Source organism: Eretmochelys imbricata, chromosome 8 (assembly GCF_965152235.1).
Source record: "Eretmochelys imbricata isolate rEreImb1 chromosome 8, rEreImb1.hap1, whole genome shotgun sequence".
NCBI classification, from domain to species: domain Eukaryota; kingdom Metazoa; phylum Chordata; order Testudines; family Cheloniidae; genus Eretmochelys; species Eretmochelys imbricata.
Window position 1 is genome coordinate 1036306 of NC_135579.1, and position 26775 is coordinate 1063080.

General features: G+C 48.7%; 1 protein-coding gene across 1 annotated transcript in view; it reads right to left on the reverse strand.

Annotated features, from left to right (window-relative positions):
• Positions 1 to 26775, reverse strand: part of NSD1 (nuclear receptor binding SET domain protein 1) — a 130305-nt gene that overhangs the window by 36231 nt on the left and 67299 nt on the right. Inside the window, exons 8-14 of the mRNA XM_077824645.1 lie at positions 18142 to 18222; positions 15722 to 15843; positions 15252 to 15570; positions 10208 to 10317; positions 7893 to 7968; positions 6297 to 6415; positions 15 to 158 (exon numbers count right to left, since the gene is read on the reverse strand). Of these exons, the coding sequence (XP_077680771.1) occupies positions 15 to 158; positions 6297 to 6415; positions 7893 to 7968; positions 10208 to 10317; positions 15252 to 15570; positions 15722 to 15843; positions 18142 to 18222 (971 nt within the window). The remainder of the gene's footprint in view (positions 1 to 14; positions 159 to 6296; positions 6416 to 7892; positions 7969 to 10207; positions 10318 to 15251; positions 15571 to 15721; positions 15844 to 18141; positions 18223 to 26775) is intronic.

The window sequence follows — 26775 nt, forward strand, 5'->3', positions numbered from 1 at the left end:
CCTTAGCTCCCTACCTGACACACATTCTCCTTGAGGGCTGCTCCTCCTCCTCGCTCCCCCTGCATCTTTTTGGATGAAGGCACTCCATGGTCATTCTCAGACCCATCCTCATTGAGCTCCTTGGGGCTTGCAGCACTCCCATGGATAGGTATCTCTCCCTTTAGAAAAGAAATCCAGAATTTGGACTGTCAGTATTTCCTGGCCCACCCTCTGGGCTGTTAGTTTGGCTATCAAGCACATACAGGTTTTCAGCTGGGCTGCAAGCAGTGCCTTTAACTCTCATCCTGCCTGCAGAGGGCCCCTCATGCCCTGGGGAAAATGCCCTCTGCACTGTTCTGCTCTGAGGTTTTATGAGGGAGGAAGCTTTGGTTTGAGCTTTAACCCCAGGTATTCAATTTGGCTCGCTTGCTGCCCAGGACCCCTCTTCCTGGGGCTCTCTCTTTGGATTAATTCTGCCCCAACCTGACCCAACAGAAACACTCAGTTTGGTGCCAGAACAGTCCTGTAGCCGCCGATATGGCCCAGAAAGCTTCCCCAAGGCACTGCGTACACACTCCACTGGATGAGATGCAAATGAGCAGAGCATGGTCAAAGCAACCATTATTTCATTCTGCGTATCAGAGCGCCAGGAACACACTGACACTATTTTAACTGGGGGTGTTGGCTGAAGCGATGCTAGAGAACCAGATTGCTGGTAACCGATCCAGTGGAGCTGCGCCAGGGCAGCAAGTCATCCCAGCCATCTCCTTTAGGGTGCAGTTCTATTCTGCATCCACCTGCAAGCCTAGATTCTAAAGCCAGACGGGGCCCTTCCGATCGTTTAGCGTGATCTCCTGCAGAGCACAGGCCACAACTGCCGGTGGCATTAAAGCATCTTTCAGAAAAAATCCAATCTTGCTTTAAAGACTTCAAGTGACGAGAACCCAGCACATCCCTCGGTGAGCTGAGTCACCAGGTCCTTGCAAGGTCCGAGACTGGAGAGTTCTGCAGCTCCTGCTGCCCATCAGGGCGGAGAGACAAGGTGGGGGAGGTAATATCGTTTATTGGCCCCATCTGCGAGGGGGAGAGAGACCAGCGTTCGAGCTTACACAGAGCTACTCTTCGGGTCTGGGAAGGAGAGCCTGTCTGCATCTCTGTGGGGAGCTGGCCCCCACACTGCAGCGGCAGACCCCAAGGAAAGGAGAGTTCCAATTATCCTATGGAAGCCAGGTCCCCTGGAGAGCTACTGGTCCACTGGGTACTGCCTGGGGTTGGGAACATCCCGGGGGTGCCATGGGGATGAAGCCGTGCATGGCAATACCCCAAGTGTTGCAGGGGTATGGGATCAAGATGGCAAACGTGCCTGAGATCACTGAGGGATCTGAGCAATTCGGCTCACTGAACTTTGCTGGAGCGCAGGTGTATTGTACGTGCCTATCCTGTGCCCATTCCCATCTAACCCAGAAGAGCTGTCACTCCAAGGTCAGCAAGCCCTAGGGGAGCCCTGTACCTGGTTCCGACAGGCAATAAGATGGCCTGGCACGTGCATCACATAAGGATTTCTGAGAACTCCGTTCTTTCCAGAAGCAGACAGACTCACACTCTTCCCACAGCATAGACAGTGAGGTGTCACAGAATCACTGCACGCCCGCTGCTCACCAAGCCATACACTGAGCACGGGCACTCAGAGGGTGGTTCATCTGCACCCTCAGAAGGCACAGAGTGGTGGTCCAGTGTGCATTTGGAAAGCTCAAAGCAAGACGACGGTGCTGCTGACATGCCAGGACAGTCAGGATCACGAGTCCCGTCACAGCTGTCTGCTGTATTCTGCAAAGGATGAGGTATTCTTGCAGCAATCATTCTCAGCCAGACTGAAAAGCAATGCCACCCAAAGCGGTGACTTGCACTTCGCGTGCAAACAAACCTTGAGATGCTGGGGCCACACCTTTTGTCTGGGCAGAGAAAACAGTGGGGATGGATTACGTTGAGGTGTGCAAATGTCAGCATTCCCTGCTGTTAAGTACCATTGCTAAGGCTGCAGGTTTGTCATGGTGGTCACAATGTCACAGATACAGACGCTCCCCAGGTTACGCAAGACCCGACTTACGCAAATTCGCACGTACGGAAAAAGTTCCATAAGCCAGAAATAAGGATTTCTGAGTTGCGGAAATTTTTGCATAACGTACGGGTATACGTTTCTGACCTATGCAAAATTCGAGTTACGCAAGGCTTTCCGGAACCGAACGATTGCGTAAGTTGGGGGGTGTCTGTACCGTGATTTTTCTATTTGGCTAGGACTTTTCTTTGTGTCTGAGACTTTACTGAAGCAGGGTTTCCCAAATGCTGGGTTGCTGAGCTGGTGTGGAGCTGAGGGGGAGCCCTGGAGAGCTTATCCTGCAGCAGGGGCTCCTGTCCCATGAGGCTCAACCTGGCTCCCTGCTATGGGAATTGCAACCTGGTGCATGGGTTTGCAGTGCTGCTCAAGTTTGGTCCGGCCACCCTCTATTATGACAGAGGCAGCTGAGCCAAATCTGAGTAAGTGGCACTGCAAACTAACAGACACTCAGGGTTGCGATGCCACTCACTCAAATTTGGCCCGGTGCCGCTCTGTTATCATGACCGAGGAGCAGCTGGGCCAAACCTGAGAGGCACTGCAACCCCTGCACCAGTTTGCAGTGGCTGGAAGGGGAAGCCAAGCAGAGAGGTGCTGTTGCTGGAGGGTGAATGCAGGGTGGGTTCAATTTCCAGACCCCCTCCCTGGGGCCCTCTCCTCCTCACCAGGCCAGGATTAGGGTTGTGGTGCAGAGGCAGAGGGTGCTGTTGTGGGTGGTCAGCGTCCCCTCAGGAGGGCAAGGAGGGGTGGGGCAGCAGCAGAGGGAAGGATTCTGGCCTGCTGAGGACTCCCTCAGGAATCTGGACCCTGGGTGGGGCACAATAAAAGACAATATGAAATTGGTGGGTCACCATGCTAAAAAGTTCGGGAACCACTGACAAAGTGGTTTGAACCTGAATATTTGAAAAAATGCGTATTTTATATAAAGAGCTACAGAGAGTTGACTTTTCCAACCTGTGACTTCACACACCATTTCCCCAGACCCCTTTGGTTCTTACTACATTTCCCATGGCTGCTCTGTGATTTTTGATTTAAAAAACACCATGAGAGATCTGCAGTCCTAGTCACTGCCTCCTTTGCTCGTGCGTTTCTCCATCACTGCAGCCATTTTTAACCGGGCAGGAGTTTGCAGGGAGGAGTTCTGGAGCGAAGTAGGGATGCACTGATGGCACACTGAAGTATGGGACAGAGATAAATGGAGCAAATCATGTTTATTAAGCACACAACAGTGGAAGCCCAGCAGCAACAACAAACTAGATCAAAATCACAATACTACACACCAGGCACTTCTGCGGACGACAGGGGTACGAATGCATGTCCCGGGGAGCCTGAGTCACTCTGTCCAGTTTGCTGGCAGAGATGGAATGCCATGGAAATGCACAGGAAGGAACAGACCAGTATGGCACAGACCAAAACGAGCTGCCACCATCCTGTACCGCAGCACTGTATGAGGAGGTGGTATGTACAGGTCAGATGCAGGGGCCTGCTAATGGGATAATGGCACTAGTTGCCTGTGTCTTTGGATGTGCTTTCTCAGGCGTTCATTCCCTTTGGAATGCTTGCTCCTGCCTCCTCCTTTCTCTGCCATGAGGGACGTATTACTTCAGAGTCTCTGTCCTCTTCCCCCACTTGGCTTCTGTCTGGAAGCTGCACATAGGAGCAGAGTCCCCTTTGCACATCCCCCTGCAGCTCCAGGGTCAGATCCTTTTGTTCTCCATTTCCCCCCAAGGTCTGGTGAAGCATTTAGCCCGCTGATGTTCTCAGACGCCTGATCCCCCTCCTGCTCAGCAATGCAGCAGTGGTTCCTGTAACAAAGAAGAGGGTTAATAGGTTTACTGACACTGGAAACCCTTGGAATACCAAGGAATGCAATAGTTCTGGTTCCTGCTCACCTTGGGATTCCAGTGCCACTCATAGGACCTATCTGAGCAAGCGAGGGCAAGGACTTGGATTATTCTCCTGGATAACACAGGAGGACATGTTCAAGGAGCCAGAGAGGCACTATGCATTTCCCTGAGGGATCTGGAAGTTAGTATTACACCTGATCTGATTAGTAAGGCCAGCCACCTAGCTGTGCAAAGATTACCAGAGACTGCTCTGAAATCTGGAGGAAAGTTCTCTGTTGGATTACTGCCCCATGTTTGCAGATAAGTAAATAGTGCACTGCGTTGGTGTGGGGCCAACAGAGACAATGTAGCCTGTGTGGGGCCATGCTGCCCCAGGTGTGGTTTGGTTTACTGCAATAGAACGCTCCTGCCAGGACATCTCCTATATTTCAGGGTTTGACCTAAAAACCCATCCTGCTTGGCTGCCCTTTTGAGTCCAGGCACATGCATGGCTAAGCCAGTCACTGTATGCTGAGGGCTTAGGACTTCTGCTCCAGCTTGGAATAATGCTCCACACAGACAAATGTAGAAGGGGCGGCTGAACCTGGTGGAGCAGAGCCAGCTGGGCAGGGGGTGGCACAGGAAGCCGCCATGTGCACTGTGGAAGGGAGACTTCCGCTGTCATGAGTTTGCAGCTGAACATTTCTCATAAGAACCAGAGACATTGCCCCCTCCTCGGCCCTGAATCTGCCAAACCAGCCCTGGTCAGTGAGAATAAATAACAACCACGTACCTCGTACAAAGGGCAGGCATCTCTTCCTGAACCTTCTGCCACTGTCTCTGCAGCTTACGATTCATTGAAGAGTCCTGGGGAGTCTGGCATGTTCACAGGCATGGCCTGAGCCATATCCTGGACTTGCCCACGCCAGAGCTGTCACCCCACCCCGCCTGGCGCTCCAACATCAGGTTTCACAGGAGGGTGAGTGCAGAAAATACAGTCTTGTTCAGCATGAAAGGGGCAGGTTTCCTCTGCCTTGGAGCAGCTGTTATTATTCCACACTTTGCTGTCCTGGACCTTCAGGTCAGTCTCCCCACACTGTGCACCGGAGTGAGGGTTACCCTGCTGGCAAGCTATTTGGATACCCACTCTCAGTCCAGGTCACTCTGAATTACAGAGCTCAGTTGCGACGGGATCTCCTTGTCATCCTAGACACTCGCAAGGGTCCAGACATTTCTCTCCAGCCAGCTGGCAGCATGCTCACACCATGGCTGCTAGGAGACCTGCTCTGAAACTGGCGTGCCAGAACACACAGCAATCACAAGCAAGTGGAAGCTGGCAGGGAACAGCACACAATGAGCTGTACAGGGCTTCGGAAAACTTGTTCCCAGGCCAGCAGAAAGTACGGCCGAAAGGCCATCGCGGCCGTGCCTGGGGCCCTGCGAGGAAGCGGCGGGAGGGTGACCTGCACGCCCATGCTTGCCCCCACACCAGTACTGCACCAGTGAGCAGCGGAGAGGTTAGCCTTGCTCAGGTGAACAGCTGTGAACCACTGGGAGCCATTACAGCAACACAGTGATAAGAAATGCCTACAGCTGGCTCCTAACATACATCCTGCCAGCACTGGGTGTTGTTCAAGGTGAGCCATTTGAAGTGGGAGGCCTAGAGGTTCCCTCCTCTCCCAGGACATGTCTTGGGGAGACCTGGCTCATTCCTAAAAGGCAAAATGTGGCAGTCAGAGATACTGTTATGAGCGGTCTCTGGCAGGGTGCTTTCACATATCCAAAGAGGGAGTGACCCACTGGTGCAGGGGAAACACCCCAACTCTGACCTCTGGATTGAGGGCAGAATTCTAACAAGGGGTTGCCAGAAAGCAACCAAGAGCCCTGACCTCACGAGTGGTTCTCAATATCCTCTTCCACAACTCTGCAGCTAATGCTGGAGTGCAGAACGCAGACAAGAGGCGACTGCAGCATGTGGTGCCCACGCTCCAGAGTTCGTTCTGCTTATCAGTGTGCAAGAAGGCAGCATTCCCCGCTGCAGCAGCCACGGCCTTTCAATTGAATGAAAAACCTTCCAAACTGGCAAAGCAAAACGCCAGATGAAATTCCACTCTGTCATTGCTTGGAACCCTCTCTCACGGTGAAATTAGCTGAGCAATAGCCCCCAAATTAAGCCCAAGCTTCAGTGGTCTTTAAAAAACAGCTGCTAATTCAAAGTGATACATTCCGTTTAAACTCAGAACAATTTAAACGCTTCTCTCCCATTTAGCCAATCAAATGCTGCAGAGTTTGTTTTTCAGAGGATACTTTGAAGAAGGAGAGGAGAGGTTAAAGGGTTCCTTGATAAAGTTTGCAACACCTAGAAGGACTAGCAGTACCTCAGAACTGGGAGCTTCCCCCAGTGCATCTTCACTCCTTCCTTTCTTGTACTGCGCTGTAGCTGGGGAGTATCGCTGTCTCTTGCGCTTTCTCTGCTTCTCAGGGAGTCTGTCAGGAGCTGATGGGAGAGACATGTTTCAAGACAATGGAGAAGTAATGCTTCTCCTGGCCATGAGCAGTGCAGTGAATTCTGCAGTTCAGGCTAGGAAGCTCCAAACTTGTCCCACTGTACTAATGGATTATGAGGCCAGGTCCAGTACAAGCCTGCAGGCAATGCCTTGGAATGCAGTTCCCAAATGGCTATACTGGTGACACCTCCTGTTCCTGCAGCCCCTCACGGGGGCATGGACCTGGGAAATGGGGATTCGTTTTGGCGCGGCAGCAGAAAAACTCAAAGCCATTCCTGCTCTCCCTGAGACCCCAGCGGGGAAGCGCGGCAGCCAGCTCAAAGCACTGCGAGAGGTTTAGAGATTTTAAAAAAGAAAAGGAGTACTAGAGACTAACCAATTTATTCGAACATCAGCTTTCGTGAGCTACAGCTCACTTCATCGGATGCATGAGATTTTAAAGTTATTAATTGAAATGCTGATTAATTGTCCCCCTTCCCTAAGTGTTGCAACTCAAACTTCCTTGACTTTGGCTCAAGGGAGGGAAAAAGTGCAATACAACTCCAAAATTCCCTGCTGGCAGACCGGCCCCTGCTGAGCCTGGTGCAGGGCTCGCTGTGGCACAAGGCCCCCTACAACAGCCACACTAGACACCCTCAGTAACATCCTCACTTTGGGCCAATGGCTAGGGGTGTGAATCGCACCCTGGGCCTTGGCCTGCAGGGGCACCGAGCACTATAGAAGCTGCCTTCCATGGAAGGTGTGTATGTCCAGTATCTCCACTGCCCACAGGAAAGAGAAGATGCACTGCCATCTTTTGATAAATGAAAGCAATCAAATCAGGAGTCCAGGGCATTACTCCTGGCAACTCGAGAGCTATTGCTGAGTGCACAATATCCACTGTCCGTATTCAGTCACAGCAGCATGTAATGTGCTGGCTTGGCACCCGCATCATGACAGGTGATAGAGAAAAAGCAAATCTTTAAGGGAGGTATGGAAATTCCCACTGCCTCTTCCCCTTCCAAAATGCAGGGCTTTCAAAAACTGGCTTTCAGGAGAGACAGAAATCCCTAAACCTCGGTATCCCCCAAAAACTCACCATCAGTAACAACTTGGCAGGATCTCAGGAGAAAAACTGCACTGAGAAACCTCTATCTGAACAAGCAGAAAGCACCCATCTAACCCCAGCCCCACCGCAGGACAGTGCTCTGGAGAGAGAGAGCCACTCACAGCTGCATTGCTCTCTTCACCAATTTCACACTTTACAGAGCTTGGGGGGGTGTGGGGGCAGGCACAACTTTAAACAAATCAATTAGTTCTCCTGAGCAGTAAATGCCTCTGTAAACCCTGACTGGGTGCTACCTGTACACATGGTCTTCTGCCACAGGAACTAACGTACGCGGTTTGCCAAGAGCCCTGGCACAGACCACCCCAGGAATGGAACCAGGGGCTCCTTGCTTTGTTTCACAGACGCCTAGTATTTCCTACCTTCTCCGAGATCCAAAAACTGGGGTGTGGAATAAAATTCAGAAAGGTCATTCTCCAGAGGGCCAGCATCAAAACACTGGGAATACAAGATTGAAACAATTTACCAATTGCATTCAGACACGAGCAAGGAGATGTGTTTTCCTGAGCAATTCAAGCTGAATGTTTTTATGAACTGCTGTTATAAGTAATATCTCAGATTCCAACAAACCGAAAGAGATCAGAGAAAACAGGATCCTGTCAACTTTCAATTAATTTGCTTCGTGTTGGACAAATCTTTGTACATAGCAAGTCAACTGGCTGGGCAGCTGGAGTGCTCTGGCTGCTGCTGCTTATCATGCTGACCAGTGTCATCTCACTGGTTCCTCATGCTCCCCGCCTGTGCGTTGAATCCACCTGTTGTCTCTCATCGTACACTTAGCCAGTGAGCTCACTTGGACAGAGCCTGTCTCTCTGCCATACGTTCGTACAGGGCTTAGGACAATGGGGCCCTGATCTCGGGATGCTACCGCACCACTAACATTAACAATCCTGTTGTCTGGGGGGCTTCACGCAGCAACAAGGGAGAGAGAAACATCTTTCAGAATAGGAAAATGCAATCACAAACCCACAAAAATTGGCAAGGGCTCTTGGGTAGGCACAAAACCTAAAATGCATGCACAATTCTGGTCTCCCATTTGTAAGAAAGATTAATTCAAACTGGAACAGGTGCAGAGAGGAGCTACTAGGATGATCCTTATCAGAGGAGACTCACAGAGCCTGGCTTGTTTAGCCTAACCAAATGAAGGCCTAGGGGCGATATGGTTCCTCTCTATACATATATCAGAGGGATAAACACCAGGGAGGAAGGGGAGTTATTTAAGTTAAGGGCCAATGAAGAACAAATGGATAAACTGGCCATCTACATGTTTAGGCTTGAAATCAGACAAAGGTTTGTAACCATCAGAAGAGTGAAGTTCTGGAACAGCCTCCCCAGGGGAGCAGTGGAGACAAAAAAACTAACTTGTTTCAAGACTAAGCGTGCTATGGAAGGGGAGCTATGATGAGGTTGCCTGTAAGGACATATGGCTCATCCATGACGCTATTAATGACCATATCCCAAGGCCGGAGGTGGGACACTAGAAGAGGAGGACTCTGAGTTACTACACACAATCCTTTCCCAAGCATCAGGCTGGTGGTTCTCGCCCACTGATCACCATATTTCGGGTTGGGAAGGAATTTTGCACCAGGTCAGATTGGCAGAGACCATGGGAGGTTTTTCGCCTTCCTCTGCAGCATGGGGCATGGGTTACTTGCAGGTTTAACCTAATGTAAACGTTGGATTCTTTGTAACTTGAAGTCTTTAAATCATGATTTGAGGATGTCAGTAACTCAGCCAGAGGTTAGAAATCTATTGCAGGAGTGGGTGGGCGAGGCTCTATGGCCTGCAATGTGCAGGAGGTCAGACTAGATGATCATGATGGTCAACTTCTGACCTTAAAGTCTGAATCTTTTTATCTCATTTTTTGAAACCATGTTACCTGGTGAACATTAGAAACCAATGGGTGATTTTCCTTTAAACATCAGAATCCAACACCACAGAGAGCAACTTGAACATTTCATACCATCGGAACCCCGTCAATTTAAAGTACAGGTTTGATGAGACCCAGCTAAGACTCATTCTGATGTTCACCATCTTGCAGAGGAGGGTGATGAGAGAAATGTCGTTCCTGCTTCAGAGAAAATTTGGTATATGAAAATTCAGGGGCTAGGACCTCAGGATCAAGATCAAGCAGCAACAGAATAGAACACATGGAGACTCCCTACTCCAACCGGAAAAGTCTACTGTAGAGCACTTCCACCTGGGAGTCCTGGTGAGAGCTCCCTGGAGTGCCGTTTGCCAATGCAAATTAAAGGAGAGGGATGTTTCACAGCAGAAACTATCCAGTCCCTATAAGAAGCAAAGTTGTTTCCCTCCTTATCTAACTTCAATTGTTTTATTCACCGTAACACAGAGACTAAAATGTGGAGACTCAGCACAGGGCTCATGTGGCTAAACATGACCTGGTGCTGACAGGTGTTGTTAGTGCTGTCGGGAAGCAGTGCTAGTTAGGATGAATTTATAAGGAGATTTTGTATAACATGTTCTGAGTGCATTTGCACAGAGCAGTCCCTAAAAATCAAGAGCAGTCACCGTAGCCGAGGACATAGCGCTACCCCAAGAGTCGGAGAGCCACGTTATTACGTCATAATTCACAGCTGCAGCCAGCTAGACACACACCACGCTGGCTGGTGTTTCATTCCCAGCTAGCACTCAGGGTTTGCTGGAAGGAACATACCTTCTTTGGAGGAGTCCACCCCTCCTTCTTTGGCATAAACACAGCATCCAAATCGTTGGATTCCAAGAGCTTCTTAGTTGGCTTCCTCTGACGCTTACTCTCCACATTCCCTGCAATAAAGTTCTAGTTAGGAAAAATACAGTTCTTTTAACTGGACTCAGACTAACAAAATCCATCATCAGATACTGACTGACATTTAAAATCTCATCCACCTGCTACCCCTTGTGTCTTAGGCTGTAGGCTCTCAGAGGCAGTGACTATTAGGCATTTTACATGTGTGGAGCACCCAGCGTTACACACCTCAGCCTGGCTGTGATCTTTAGGTTTTACCACAATATCTATGTTTAAACAACAACGTCAAACTCACAGAAAACCCTGAGCGGTCAGGTCAGACAGCACACACCAGCAATGCAACTTAGAGAGAGCCAGGCAATCAGCAGCTACATCACTCACCAGCCCTCTGACCACCGCTCACCAGTCTCCTTCTCTACCTCGACAAGTTCCCTTCCACCACCCTCAACCCACGTATCTCCACCTCCATCCTGAACACCAGCTGTCTGTACCACTGTGTGTTCACATGCTACCATCAGGTCGGTATGGCTTTAAAAATTACATTAGATGTACTTCTATATTTGATTCTGTATTGGTGCATTTAGGTGAGTGAGGATCCAGTTGCTGGTAACAGTGTTTCGGGCAGTTTCTTCAGACCATAGCTACAGCGCGTCTGGTCTCGCAATCACGGGGAAAGATCAAGTCTAACTCAAGCACCTGCCTCCTACAGATGCAGCAACTACGCTATGATCCTGTTTATCCAAAGTGTTTTGGGGACATCAAAAAAACTTTCAGACTAACAGGAATATAACTGTTGCAAGCAGCATCCATGCAGAGATAAACATGACCAGAAAAAATGGTTACTCACCTCCTCATAACTGTTGTTCTTCGAGAGGTGTTGTTCGTGCCCACTCCAATCAGGTATGTGCGCACCAGCCGGAAGATTTTTCCCTGAGCAGCATCTAGAGGGTCGTTCTGGGCACCACCTGGAGTCGCGCCTTCATGGCGCCTAATATAGGGCCCTGCCAACCCCCAGTTCCATCTTGCTGGCTGCTCCGACAGAGAGGTAGGAGGGTGGTATTGGAATGGACATGAACAACACATCTTGAGGAACAGTTACGAGGAGTAACCGTTTTTTCTTCGAGTGCTTGTTCATGTCAGTTCCAATCCGGTGACTCACAAGTCTAAGCTCAGGAGGTGGGATTGGAGTCTGCCACCGATTAGAGCACTGCTCACCAGAAGGCTGCATCGTCTCTGGCCTGCTACGTGATCACACAGCACATCGTGAAAGTGGGTATGGAGGACCACATCGCTGCTCTGCGGATTTCCCGGGTGGAAACCTGTGCCAGGAATGCTGCTGAGGAGGCCTGAGCTCTAGTGGCGTGCACGGTGATTGACTGAGAGGGCACCTTTGCCAAGTTGTAGCACTCCCGAATGCAGGACGTGATCCATGACGAGATACACTGAGAGGAGACGGAGACTTTTCATTCGGTCCGCCACTGCCACGAATAACTGGAAGGACCTTCAGAAAGGCTTTGTTCTCTCGATGTAGAAGGCTAGCGCTCTGTGGACATCCAGTGAATGAAGCCTCTGCTCCCTGGAGCTGGAGTGAGGCTAAGGGTAGAATACATTGAGGAAGATGTCCTGGTTGACGTGAAATTGGGAAACAACCTTTGGGAGAAAAGCCAGGTGAGGCCTGAGCTGAACCTTGTCCTTATGGAACACGGTGTAAGGGGGCTCTGAGGTTAGGGCTGAGCTCAGACACACTCTGAGCTGAGGTTATCGCCACCAGAAACGCCACCTTGTATGAGAGAGAAGCAGGGAGCATGTTGCCAGTGGCTCAAATGGTGGCCCCATAAGTCTGGAAAGGACCAGATTGAGGTCCCAAGCCGGGACCGGCTGTCCGACCTGTGGTTATAGCCTGTTGAGACCTTTAAGGAAGCGACTGACCAACAGATTGGCAAAGACTGAGTGTGCCTCTGCAACTGGGTGGAAGGTGGAGAAGGCAGCCAAGAGAACCCTTATTGACGACACGGACAGCCCCTGCTGCTTGAGGTGGAGGAGATAGTCCAGTATAAGTGTCACAGAGGTGACAGTTGGGGATGAGAGGTGCTGCGCCAACCAGACTGAAAATCTCTTCTACTTGGCAAGGTAGACAGCTCTCGTGGAGGGTTTCCTGCTGCCAAGGAGAACTTGTCTGACTTGACCAGAGCAAGAAAGGTTCAGCCATTCAGGAGGGAGCAAAACTGGTGACGCTTCCTGTTGCGTCGCGTGGCGAACAGGTCTATCGGGGGAAAGCCCCACCGATGGAAAATTGAGGTCACGACGCCCGGGCGAAGGGACCACTCGTGGCCGTGGAACAAGCTGCTGAGATGGTCCACCAGCTCGTTCTGTACTCCAGGGAGATACGATGCTTGCAGGTGTATTGAGTGCTCTACACAGAAGTCCCACAGCACAAGGACTTCCTGGCACAGGGGAGAGGAGCGTGCACCCCCAGTTTATTGATATAAAACATCGCTGAGGTATTGCCTGTCAGGATTGATACACACCTCCCTGCTAAGTGGGCTCTGAAAGTCTGGTATGCCAGGCACGCCGCTCTCAGCTCTTTGACATTGATGTGTAGAGCGAGATCCACCTGAGATCAGAGGCCTTGTGTTCTGAGGTGTCCCAAACGTGCTCCCCAGCCCAAGTCTAATATGACGAGAGGGATGGCTGGGGGCTGGTGAAGGGGATGCCAGCACATATTACCTGCGGGTCAAGCCACCATAGGAGGGAGTCGACTGCTGGGTGAGGCAGGGTTACAATCCTGTCCAAACTGTCCCGGGCTGGCCACTGACACCGGCCATGACTGAAGAGGTCGAAGTCTGAGCTTGGTGTGCTGTACTACGTAGGTACATGCAGCCATGTGTCCTAGAAGTTTCAGGCAGTTCCGTGCTGTGGTGGTGGGGAACTGCCTGAGACTCTGAATGATGTTGCCGAGGGCTCGGAATCTTGCTTTGGGAAGGAACTGTGTCGAGTCCAGTACCACCCTTACAAATCCCATCTGCTGAACCGGGGACAGCTTTGATTTCCCCTTGTTCAGTGGCAGGCCCAGTTTGTCGAATGTCATTCTTATGAAGATGACTTGCATCTCTACTTGAGCCCTGGATCGGCCCTTGATCAGCCAGTTGTCGAGGTATGGGAACACCTGTACCTGTCGCCTACGCAGGAACATGGCCACGACTGCCAGGCACTTGGTGAATACTTGAGGTGCCACTGACAGGCTGAATGGGAAGACTGTGAACTGGTAGTGGGTGTTGTTCACCACAAACCTGAGGTACTTCCTGTGGGACGGAGTTATCGCTATGTGAAAGTACGAGTCCTTCAAGTTGAGAGCGACTTACCGGTTTCCTGGATCCAGTGAAGGGATGATGGAAGCCGAAGAGACCATGCGGAATTTGAGTTTCTTCACGAACCTGCTGAATTATCGCAGGTCTAGGATTGGCCTGAGCCTGCCCTTGACTTTTGGTATTAGGAAATAGCAGGAGTAGAAGCCCTTGCCCTTCAGCTCCCGAGGAACCTCTTCCACTGCCCCTAGTGAAAGGGGCGAGTGCACCTCCTGTACAAGGAGTTGCTCATGAGAGGGATCCCTGAAGAGGGACGGGGAAGGGGGTGGAAGGGCACAGAATTGGATGGAGTATCCCCTCTCTACTGTCTGGAGCACCCAGTAGTCCGAGGTGACACGGGACCACGCACGGTAGAAAGAGGATAGTCAGAACAAAAAGGTAAGATGAGGTAGATCCAGTTTTTGATCTGGTACACTGTCCTCGTGCGCGCCTTCAAAAGGCCTGTTTCTGGCCCACAGAAGACTTGGTCTGGCCAAAGCCCTGGCCTGAGGACAGCTGAGGCCTCTTTCTGCTGCTCCTGTTCCTCCTCTGGGAACTGTCCTGTCAGTTTTGCTGGTAAACTGTGGAGGTTGCGGCCTCAAATGCCTGCATAGTGTCACCAAGATCTAGACCTGCTGCTGCTGGACCTATCTGAACGATAGGACTCTGCCTCGGACTCCGAAAAAGAAGACCATGGAGGAGCAGCACTGGCTGGTGCCGCAGAGTGGTGCCAAACCTCTGGGGACTGATGCAGTTCCCCCCCACCCACACACCGTGGGCTGTCGGTGCCAGGGAGTGGCACGCAGGAGATGGGGTGCAGCGTGACATCATCGCTGGCTTGCTCCTAGATGGAATAGGCAGCCTGGCTGACACCGATGTCTCATCTCTCCTTGGGGAAGACGGAGCCGTCAGGTGAACAAGGTCCTGCGCTAACTCAAAAGTCTCCGGAGTGGAGTGGAGTTGAATGTCCTGGCCACGACAGTCCGGAGAGCAGTAGTGGGCTGGACTTCACTGGACCCGTTGCGGGGCACGAATCAATGAGCCCTTAGGAGTTGTCGGGCCCGAAGTAGGCTGGATGGGCTGAGGCCTTTCTCCTTTCTAGGAGCCGACTTGCGCACCGTCGGCACCGGTGTGCTCAGGAAGTTCCAGCTAGCCGTCACTGGCGGTCAGAAGGAACTGAGGAGGTGGCGGGTCGGCAGGGCCCTATATTGGGTGCTATGAAGGCGCAACTCCAGGGGGCGCCCCGGCCGACCCTACAGATGCTGCTCGGGGAAAGGTCTTCTGGCTGTCGTGCATGCAGTGCGCACACACCTGACTGGAACGGACATGAAACGTGCACTCGAAGAAGAGGGAGTTCTGAATACCCAGGTTTGGACAAACATGTCGTATGCGGAGAGCACATCACGGTATGGACAATGCTGGGAAATGTGAAGCGAGTAGCTTTTTCTTTGGCTACCAAATTTATAATTTATGCTTGCTCGCTTACAGCCACATTACTGAGTTTAACAAAACAGAAACCAGAGAGCAGTTCTTCAGCTTTCCAGCACCGATCTGAGTCAGAATTCCTGCAGCTAGACGCAAAGCAGACTCACGCATTTCAGAAGGGAGGCATGCTGCATATCGCTTACCTGATTTCAGGAAACGTTCCTCTGCCTCCAGAGAACAAGCAGAAACTTCAGACACATCAGGGGAAGATAACATCAGCTCTGGCAAATCTGAATGTCCTTCTAGGAGTAGGTCAGTGGGCTCAGAGGAATGGGATACTGGCTCCTCTAACAGCAAATGTTCTGCTTCAAGGACCGGAGGAGAATCTTTGGTTGAAGAGGAAGATGGAGTTGACATCACAGGATTCTGCTCCAGCTGAATACTCTGGATATCACTTCCACGACTGCATCGTGTTGGAAGCCTTTCCTCCCCCTTGAACTCAGACCTCTCCCGGGAACTCACCTAGCAGCAGCAACAGATACAGATGGAAGTGGGTTTAACCTGCCCTGTGCTATGCACAGCAAGAACACAAACAACATACTTCAGGGATACAAACCAGAGCCTGAGAGCAAAACCACAGAACGGGAGTTAGCAGCACGACGCTCTCACCTACCCTTTGCAATTGCTCCTGGCCCTTCTTTGATTTTTTCTTCGGTGCAAATATCTGATCATATTCTTCTGCATATTCCAGAAGCCTTTTGCTCGGCTTTCTAAGGCGTTTCTTTTCTGAATATGCTATGAAAAAAGAAAACAGCTTCAGGATGAAGTTTCTGAGAAGAGCAAAAGGCTGGCATGAAATCCCCTTCTAGCCTGTCCGTAGAGGTTGCTCCAGTACCGTTTTCCGGAAGCACCGTGAAGAAAAGGCAGTGTAATCCAGAGAAGAAAAGTCCCTTCACATGATTCTCTTGGACAAATTGTTATCTTCAAGGGGATGTCTGCACTGTGACAAAAGACTTGCAGCACAGCCGCAACTAGCCAGGTTAGCTGACTCTGTCTTGCTGGGCTATAAAATTGCAGTGTAGACATTCAGGCTTGGGCTGGAACCTGGGCTCTGGGACCTTGCCCCTCCTCGGGTCTCAGAGCCCGAACTCTACACTGCAATTTTATACCCCACAGCCCAAGCCCGAGTCAAATGATCCAGGCCAACTCTGGGTCTTCTACTGCAGTGTACCGGTTTCAGAGTAACAGCTGCGTTAGTCTGTATTCGCTAAAAGAAAAGGAGTACTTGTGGCACCTTAGAGACTAACCAATTTATTTGTGCATAAGCTTTCATGAACTACAGCTCACTTCATCGGATGCACCGATGAAATGAGCTGTAGCTCATGAAAGCTTATGCTCAAATAAATTGGTTAGTCTCTAAGGTGCCACAAGTACTCCTTTTCTTTTTACTGCAGTGTAGATTCTAGTTCCTAACTTATTAACCCTTTCTTGGCACAGTGGGGGAGATTTTCAAAAGTGCCCAAGAGAGCCAGGCACCCTGAACTCTCACTGACAGTCAGAGAGAGTTCACCAGCAGATGCTACGCAGGCACATCCGGAAATCTCACCCTGCATCTCCCTTTCCTAAGCTCCCCCACCACTGCCCTTTTCATACTATTTCCCTGCTATTTCAGACTCTCTCCCACTCTCTGTTGTTAAGACCGAAGCTGTTGCTCTTTTTAACGTAGTTTAGAGTTAAGCCAGAGTTTCAATAGAAGCTGTGCTGGAAGCTTCTCTTCTTCCCACCTTTATTCCGCGCAGCCTTCAGGTGTCTCCCTCCCTCTCCTTCTGCAAACCCACTTATTCCACTTCGCTTCACAACACTCCACGCTGCTATGATGCTGCCTGACCTGTTTGCTGTCTCAATCAGACTGCACGTTCCTCAGGGCACAGACCTGCCTTCCATACGTTTGTAAAGCATTGCAGTATTACAGAAAAATAAATGATAAAAATGCTTCCATTCATAAATTCCGAAGCAAGAAGGAACCCTTGTGGTCATCTAGTGTGACCTCCTGCATAGCACAGGCCAGAGACCTGCCCCACAATAATTGCTAGAGCAGAGCGTTTAGAAAAACATCCAGCCTTGATTTAAAAATTGCCAGTGAGGGAATTCTGCACCAAAAAATTAAATATTCTGCACACATTTTAAAATCTGCATATTTTATTTGTCAAAATAACACAATATAATCACACCATTTTCAATTATTTGCTGATAAGTATTTTGAAATAAATTACCAAAAGAATTGAAAATGGTGTGATTATATTGTTACTGTGTTTCTGTGTTGTTTTGACAATTATAATATGCAGAGCTTTGCAAAATTTTTAGTTTTTCAGTTCAGAATTCCCTCAAGAGTACCACGGTTCTGTGTGGTGAAATCTGGATGCTCCTCGTGGGGAGTCTGGGTGCAGGGGGAATCTGGACGGCTCAGTACGGGATTTTGGGGGCAGGGGGAATGGGACTCTGCAGGGGAGTCCAGGTGAAGGTGGTTAGGGCTCAGTTGGGGGGGCCCTGGGGAAATGTGGCTTGGGTGAGTGGGGGGTCAGGGTGCAGCTGGTTGGGACTAAGTAGGATGGGGTCTGTGTGTGGGGGGCTCCTGATGCAGGGGGTAAGGCTCGGCAGGGTGGAGGTTTGGGGAGGTCGGTGGAGCAGTTCTTGCTGCAGGGGGATCCTGATGTGGAGGGGGCTCAGTGGGGAGGGTTCCGGATGCAGCAAGGGGTCACCGTACAGGGAGCTGCTCCACATCCATCCAACCCCTGTGCATCCAGACCCCCGGCACCTAACCTCCCTCCCACTGCTGAGCCTCACCTCCCCCACACACCTGGAACCTCATACACACTCCCACCCCCACCCCACAGCCAGACACACACACACACACCCTGGGGTGCAGAGCTTCCCGCAGCTAGTGGAAGTTTCTCGGACTTGATCTGACCCATCCGTGGTTGCTCCGTGCAGGGAAGGGGAAGGTGGAACTCCATCTCCATCCCCCCCACCAGCTGGGACCAAGTTCCTGGGTGGCCGGGGCATCCCCAGACCCCTCTCCCCTGACTGATTTACCTCTCCCCAGCTGAGCTGCCAGGGAGGGGTGTGCGAGTACTGGTGCAGCTTCTCTTTGCATCCCCACAGAAACCATTTCATCTGCAAGGAAGCAAAAGGAATCTGTAAGGTGGGGCACAGGCATTTTTCTGCTGTGCTACAGGGGCACAGAATTTTCCCAGGAGTAAATAACCTCCCTATTCCTACTTGAGATTACCCCGTTTATGCATCCAAGAAGCACCCTAGCCCTTTTGATCACAGCATCTCACTGGGAGCTCATGCTCAGCTGATTATCCATCACGACCCCCAAAACATTTTTCAGTCGCTGTCTCCCAAGATAGAGTCTCCTATTGTGTAATTATAGCCTACAGCCTTTGTTCCTGGATGTATCATTTACATTTAAGTGTATTAAAATGCATAGTTTGCTTGGCCCCAGTTCACAAAGAGATCCCTGTCACTCTGAATCAGCAACCCGTACTCTTTATTATTTACCACTCTACAATTTGTGTGTCATCAGCAAACTTTATCAATCAAAATTTTTGTTTTCCTCCTGGTCATTGATAAAAATTTTCAATAGCGTAGGGCCAAGAATCATTCCCTGACAGACCCCTCTAGAAAGTCACCCCTTGATGGAGAATTCCCCGTTTACTATTACATTTTGAGACCTATCAATTAGCCAGTTTTTAATCCATTTAATGTGTGTCATGTACATGTTATATCATTCTAATTTTCAATCAAAATGTTCTGTGATACCAACTCAAACGCCTTATAGAAGTTTAAGTATATTACATTAACACTACTATCTTTATCCACAAAACCTGTAATCTTATCAAAAAAAGATAGCAAGTTAGTTTGACAGGATCTATTTTCCATAAACCATGTTGATCTGCATTAATTACACTTCCCCCATTAAATTCTTTACCAATGAGTCCCATACCAGCTGCTCCATTGTCTTGCAGGTATGTGTGTCAGACTGCCAGGCCTATAACTACCCTGGTCATCCCATTTAGTCTTTTTAATATTGGCACATTAGTTTTGTGGAATTTCTCTAGTGCTCCAAGCTTTACTGACCATCAACATTGATGGTCCAGAGAGTTCCTCAGCCAACTCTTTTAAACTCTTAGCTAAATATCTGATAAGACTCCTAATAGCCTGTGCTGTATTGCCATGCAACACATCTAAACCTTGTAAGCGGCAACGAATAGCTTCAGCTCAACACCCCATTTCTACGCAATAGGCTACTGGAGCAGGATGGCACACTTACTTCCCTCCTTTGCTCTTTGAGATACGCCACCACTGGTTTTTGAGCAATGCTATTCTACCGACTTTCCATCTTTTGTGGTTGAAAGAATCATTAAACAACATTCTCAGGAGATTCCCGTTAGTCACTGAATATTTAAAATCTGATCACTTCAGTCTCTCCATAGCTCAGAATCTTAGGAACAAACCAAGAATATCTTCCTCCTCCATAAGCTTTTTGTCCACCTCCATGTGTGTGTAGGAGGGGCTATTCTATTTATTTTTTAACCGAGGCACTTTGTAACACAGTGGGAACAGTGGGAGGCCGGGCAGCATCTCTGTGCCTTATTGAGGTTTCATGCTTACATAAGTACAAAAAAAATCTAACTTAGCCACAAGTGATGCGACAAACACTGTTTGCTTACAACAGCTATCACCAGCAGGCAGCAACGCACCACGTAGGGTGCGGTCAGGGGGAGGTGCAGGTCCTGGTGCATCGCCTGCCTGGAAGCCAAGCACTTTCTATGACACCAACAGCACACAGAATGCAGCACTGCACTATGAAATGGTTTTTTAATATTTTAGCTCACAGGATTGATCTGTACAAAGAGAGACTCAATTGAACAGTCAGATCACCGCATTTGCCAACCAGATTACTTTCTGAAAAATACCAGGAGTTAGCAACTTCCAATCGTCCTCCCTTTTTGCTTATTTGGTGTAGTAATTACACTGGTACCAGGAATATGTCAAATATTCCATTTGAATTGCGAGGGCAAATAATACTGTAGCTGAGAACTCCTGCGGTTCAGGATACAGCCTATCATGGTAGTTATGCGGGAGCACTATTATAGTTAAGGTTGCATCATGACATCTGTTTAAAGGTGGACCATTCTAAGTCCTCTGAAATCAACATGCCTAGTCAGATTTCTTTGAAATTAGGCATGCCTGCCTGGGGAGAGCACAGGGTAGGATTAGTGACCCAAATTTGGAGTCATTTGAGCCAAGGGTTCCAGAGATTTAAGCCCCAGCAATAAAACAGCCATTTAAAAAAAAACCAAAGTGGCATGTCTTTGGCCAAAGCTAGAGATCAAACTGCTGACGTGATGCAGGACATAATGGTCTCAGTAGAGTGTTACCCGAGGTCATGCATGGCACCCCCTGAACCTCTGCGGGACCTAACTTGTGAAGTATATTTAAGAAAATGGACATTTTTACACAGTCCATAACAGACTCATAGCTAGAGGGTTTCCACTCCTGCCATTTTATATGCTTTAAAGCTCAACTCTTGTAAGTGCTCTAAAATCCAAATGATTCACTGGAGTGCTTTGAAATTCAGGGTGCTTCACAGGGGTTTAGCACAGCATTAGTGATCCAAATTTGGGGTCATTTGACTGAAGTTCCCAAGTTATGGCCTCACCCCCAAAAATAGTTCCCTTCTGCTGCCTTATACTGTTAAACTGAGGAGTACAAATGAATCACAGGTCTCCCTGAGATTGATGGCTATGAACTCACTCTTCCAAACACATATCTAGGGGTAAATCAACTAGAAGCCCGCTCCAAAGACAAAACCATTTTGAACTGAGTGGCTGCAATTTGAGAGTCGTGGGTAGCAATTTCATTTTGGGGGAAATGTAATCACAATATTGGGGGTGGGGAGGAATTAGACACGTGCTTCCTTCCTGGGATGAGGAGGATTAGTAGGGGGCGAAGAAGTGGGGGAGCAGGGGAGAGGGATTTGGGCCTGCAGCGAGGGGAGGGAGATTCTGGGGCAGGGGACAAATGGGGATGGATGGTAGGGGAGGCAAAAGGGGTTGGGGGCTCAGGTGGGGGAGGCATGACATCCCAGTTCCCTGCACCACAGCTCTGCCAGTGCACCCTGTGACCTGAGAACCCTTGTGCCAACTGGCATGGGGCACTGAGGGGATGCAAAGCGGTTACAGGAATCTCCTGAGTCTGGCACGTGCACCCTAGTTTCAAAGAATATCGGGTGAAACCTCAAACGAAAGCCAGTGTCAATATTATGGTGAAATGGATGGATGTTCAGTAAATATACTGAAAATGTGTCCTCAAAGTCTGTGTCTAAGGAACGGTCACAGCAAAGGGGAACCCCAGATTTTCAGTCTAGTGAACAGGAGCACAAAGAGGAGGTTTGTGAGGGAGTTCTCCAGGTGAAGGAGGACCAACTACAGCTGCGGGGGGGGGGGGTAGAGGGGGAAGAGTTTGTCTGTTAGTTTGTCTATTTGTTTGCCATGTGCTTGCCCGCTTGACAATTATTGTGTGGGCTGTTCTGGGGGCACTGAAGGAGCAAACAACACATCCTTGGTCACTCTCTCCACACCAGTCACCATTTTATAGACCTCGATCACACACCCCCATCTCTTTTCCAAGCTGAGCAGTGCCATGCTTTTAATCCCTCAACATAAGGAAGCTTTTCCACGCCCCTGATCATTTTTGTTGCCCTTCTCTGCACCTTTTCCAAGTCCAATAGATCTTTTTTGAGGTGGAGTGCCCAGACCTGTATACAGTATGCAAGGTGTGGGCGCACCAGGGAGTTATACAGCGGCATTATGATATTTTCTGTTTTGTCGTCTGATCCCTTTCTTAACGGTTTCTAACATTGTTAGCCTTTTTGACTGCTCGGAAGTCAAATCCTACTGAAAGAAATAGAGAGCAGCATAAATTCTGGCAAGTCAAGTGTAAAAGGATAATTAGGCAGGCCAAAAAAGAATTTGAAGAGCAACTAGCAAAAGACAAACAGCAAAAAAAAAAATTGTAAGTCCATTCATCAGAAGTAGGAAGCCTGCCGAAAAATCAGTGGGGCCACAGGACAATGGAGGAGCTAAAGGAGCACCAACAGAGACAAGGCCACTGTAGAGAAGCTAAATGAATTCTCTGCATTGGTCTTCAGGGCTAAGGATGTGAGGGAGATTCTCAAAACCTGAGCCATTCCTTTTAGGGGACAGATCTGAGGAACTCTCCCAGATTGAGGTGTCAATAGAGGAAGTTTTGGAACAAATTGATAAATTAAATAGTAGTAAGTCATCAGGACCAGATGGTATCACCCAAGGGTTCTGAAGACACTCAGATATGAAACTGCAGAACTACTAACTGTAACTCGTTACAGTGTGTATGGTAACACCCATTGTTTCATGTTCTCTGTGTGTATAAATCTCCGCACTGTATTTTCCACTGAATGCATCCGATGAAGTGAGCTGTAGCTCACGAAAGCTTATGCTCAAAGAAATTTGTTAGTCTCTAAGGTACCACAAGTACTCTTTTTCTTTTTGCGAATACAGACTAACACGGCTGTTACTTTAATAACTGTGGTATGTAACCTATAGCTTAAATCAATCAGTCTCTGTACCAGATGACAGGACAATAATTAATGCAACACAGATTTTTTAACAAGACTCCAGAGGTGATCCTGGCAATGACAGGCTGGTAAGCCTAATTTCAGTACCACGCAAAGAATTATCAGATACATAGATGAACATGACTCTTGGTAAAGAGTCAACAGGGCTTTATATAAAGGGAAATCATGCCTCACCAACCTATTAGAATTCTTTGAGGAGGGTCAACAAACATGTGGACAAGAGTGATCAAGTTGATCTAGTGTATTTAGATTTTCAGAAAGCCGTGGAGAAGGTCCCTCACCAAAGTCTCTTAAGAAAATTAAGCAGTCTCATAGACATTAAGGCCAGAAAGAAACATCATGATCATCTAGTCGGACTTCCTGCACATTGCACGCCACAGAATCTCAGCCACCCACTCCTGTAATAAACCCACAACCTCTGGCTGAGTTACTGAAGTCCTCAGCTCATGATTTAAAGACTTCAAGTTACAGAGAATCCACCATTTACACTCGTTCAAATCTGAAAGTGATCCGTGCCCCATGCTGCAGAGGAAGGTGAAAACCCCCCCAGGGTCTCTGCCAATCTGACCTGGGAGAAAATTCCTTCCCGACTCCAAATATGGCGATCAGCTAAACCCTAAGCACGTGAGCAAGACCCGCCAGCCAGACACCTGGGAAAGAATTCTCCGTAATAACTCACAGCCCTCCCCAGCTAGTGTCCCATCACCAGCTTTTGGAGATATTTGCTGCTAGCAATCGCAGGTAAGCCACATGCCACTGTAGGCAGTCTCATCACACCATCCCCGTCATAAACTTATCAAGATCAGTCTTGAAGCCAGTTAGGTTTTTTCCCCCCACTGCTCCCCTTGGGAGGCAGCTCCAGAATGTCACTCCTCTGATGGTTAGAAATCTTTGCCTAATTTCAAGCCTTAACTTGTTGATGGGCAGTTTATAGCCATCTGGTCTTGTGTCCACATTGGTGCTTAATTTAAATAACTCCTCCCCCTCCCTGGTATTTATCCCTCTGAAGTATTTACAGACAAAAATCACATCTCCCCTCAGCCTTTGTTTGGTTAGGCTACACAAGCCACGCTCTCTGAGTCTTCTCTCATAAAGTAGGTTTTCCATTCCTCACACCATCCTAGTAGCCCTTCTCTACATCTGTTCCAGTTTGAATTAATCTTTCTTATGGGGTCTCACCAGTGCCTTGTATAATGGTACTAACACTTCCCTATTTCTACTTTAAATACCTCGCCTGATGCATCCTAGGACTTAATTTGCCTTTTTCATGGCTATATCACACTGGCAGCTCATAGTCTTCCTGTGATCAAACAATACACCCATATCTTTCTCCTCCTCTGTCACTTCCAACTGATACATCCCCCATCTTATAGCAAAAATTCTTGTTATTAGTCCCTAAGTGCATGACCTTTCACTTTACACTATTAAATATCATCCCCATTTCTATTACTCCAGTTTTCAAGATTGTCCAGAACTTCCTGTATGGTATTCCGGTCCTCCTCCGTATTGGCAATACCTCCCAACTGTGGAAAGAACGAGTTGTCCTTGTGGCACCTTAGAGACTAACAAATTTATTTGAGAATAAGCTTTCGTGGCCTAAAACCCACTTCATCGGATGCATGCAGTGGAAAATACAGTAGGAAGATACATATATACACAGAGAACATGAAACAATGGGTGTTGCCATACACACTATAATGAGAGTGATCAATTAAGGTGAGCTATTATCAGCAGGAGAAAAAAACCTTTTGTAGTGATAATCAGGATGGCCCATTTCCAACAGTTGACAAAAAGGTGAGAGTAACTGTGTGTGTGGGGGGAAAATAAGCATGGGGAAATAGTTTTTACTTTGTGTAATGACCCATCCACTCCCAGTCTCTATTCAAGCCTAAGTTAATTGTATCCAGTTTGCAAATTAATTCCAATTCAGCAGTCTCTCGTTGGAGTCTGTTTCTGTAGTTTTTTTGTTGTAACATTGTGACTTTTAGGTCTAATCGAGTGACCAGGGAGATTGACGTGTTCTCCGACTGGTTTTTGAATGTTATAATTCTTGACGTCTGATTTGTGTCCATTTATTCTTTTACGTAGAGACTGTCCGGTTTGTCCAATGTACAGGATTGATCCCTGAGGAACTCTTCTGGTAACCTCCCTCTGGCATGTTCACCTCTGAGTATGCCCATTGTAGTCTCCCCTTTAACCAGTTCCTTATCTACCTTTCAATTCTCACATTAATTCCCATTGTCTCCAATTTAACTAATAATTCCCCATGTGGCACCGGATCAAACGCCTTCCTGACATCCAGGCAGATTAAATCGACTGCATTTTCTTGGCTGTCTTCTCAAAGAAAGATCAGGTTGATCTGGCACAACCTGCCTTTTGTAAAACCCTGTTGCATTTATCCCACTTGCGGTTTACCTCTATGTCCCTAACTATTTTCTCTTTCACTTAAGGTCAAACTAACAGGCCTGTAAGTTTCCCGGATCACTTTTCTTCCCTTTCTTAAAAATAGGAACTATATTAGCAATTTTCCAGTCATGGCATTCGACCGGAAAGTTTATAGATTCATGACAAATCCTTGCTATTGGGCTTGCAATTTCATGTGCCAGTCCCTTTAATATTCTTGAATGGAGATTATCTGGGCCCCACCATTTGGTCCCATTAAGCTGTTTGAGTTTGATTTCCACCTCGAATTTGGTAATTTCCATTTCCGCATCCTCATGTCCATTAGCCACCCTGCCACTATCCCAAGCGCCTTAGTAACCTTACTAAAACCTGTCTAAAATGGATGGACCCCTTCTGGTGTGGCAAGAAGGCCAACAAATTGTCACCCCTCGCCAGGGTCTTCAGCCCCATCTCTGGGCCCTTTAAATCCTGCCCTTCACTCAGGCTTCTGAGCAAGCCTTGTCCCCTTCTTGGTGCCTAGGCCACTTTCCCGGTGGCCAATGGGGGAGATCTGGGCTTTCCCACTACTCTGGGTCCCAACCCAGGGACCCTATACATAACAGCCACGTACAACTGCCTTCAATTTGGTGCTGTTATTCCCTGGAATTTCTCCCATGTAGAGCCTCTCTTCACCCTGGCCTTGGGACGGAAGTTCTCAAATCCTCGTTGTCCTTCAGAATGCAAGTACTAATAGAATCCATCTTCTGGTTCTCTTCTTGAGCTCCTGTGACCAGCAACGAGCTCCCTTTCCTTGCTCCTCGGGTCCCAGCCAGCAAGAGCAGCACCTTCTATCTGGTGCTGCTGGGCTCTGATTGGCTGCTTCTATGCATCCTCTCTAGGCAGGCCTGGAGGACCCACTTTCACCACTCCTTTTCTGGAGCCCGGTGGGGTAGGACTGTGGGAACTTCAGCAGGAGGCCTCAAAGACCCAGGCTCACTCTAACACAGTCCCCTAAGGACCAGTCTGAAGCAGAGGGGCAGGAAGGCAAATAGTGGAGTACCAACTGGGACACACACCTGGAAGAACCACAGTTACTGCACAAGGTGAGTAACCTCCTCTTCTTCTTCGAGTAGGAGGTGCTCCACTTCAGGTGGCTTCTGAGCAGTAACCCCAGATGGATGAGGGCGCTTCGAAACAGAGACCAGAACTGCAGATATATTGCAGAGGCAAGTGCCACGTCAGACCTGAGGGCATGGATCAGGCCCTAATGTTTCTGAAACCTATGTTCTGAAGCCCACGTTACGGCCCTATATATTTCAGATACCAGTACGTTATTCTATAGTGCCAGAGACGTTGCCTACAATCTGGTGGAATGTGCCATCACCATTTGGTGATGATATTCGGATGCTGGCAAACCAGGAGCCAGCTTAGCTCAGAACCCCAGGCCAATTCACATTCAAAGCGTTAAATGTATAAGTGTGTGTTCAAATGTTTAAACTTCATGAAAACTAGTGGAATGTTACTTGTATTGTTTTCACTTCTCTGTTCCTGTTGTAATGCAACAGCAAACATTTACATGGTGTATACCCTGTAACTAAATAACCCTCCAAAGAGACCTTGTGAAATGCTAAGGAAAGACTAACTGAAAACGCTAATTTCAA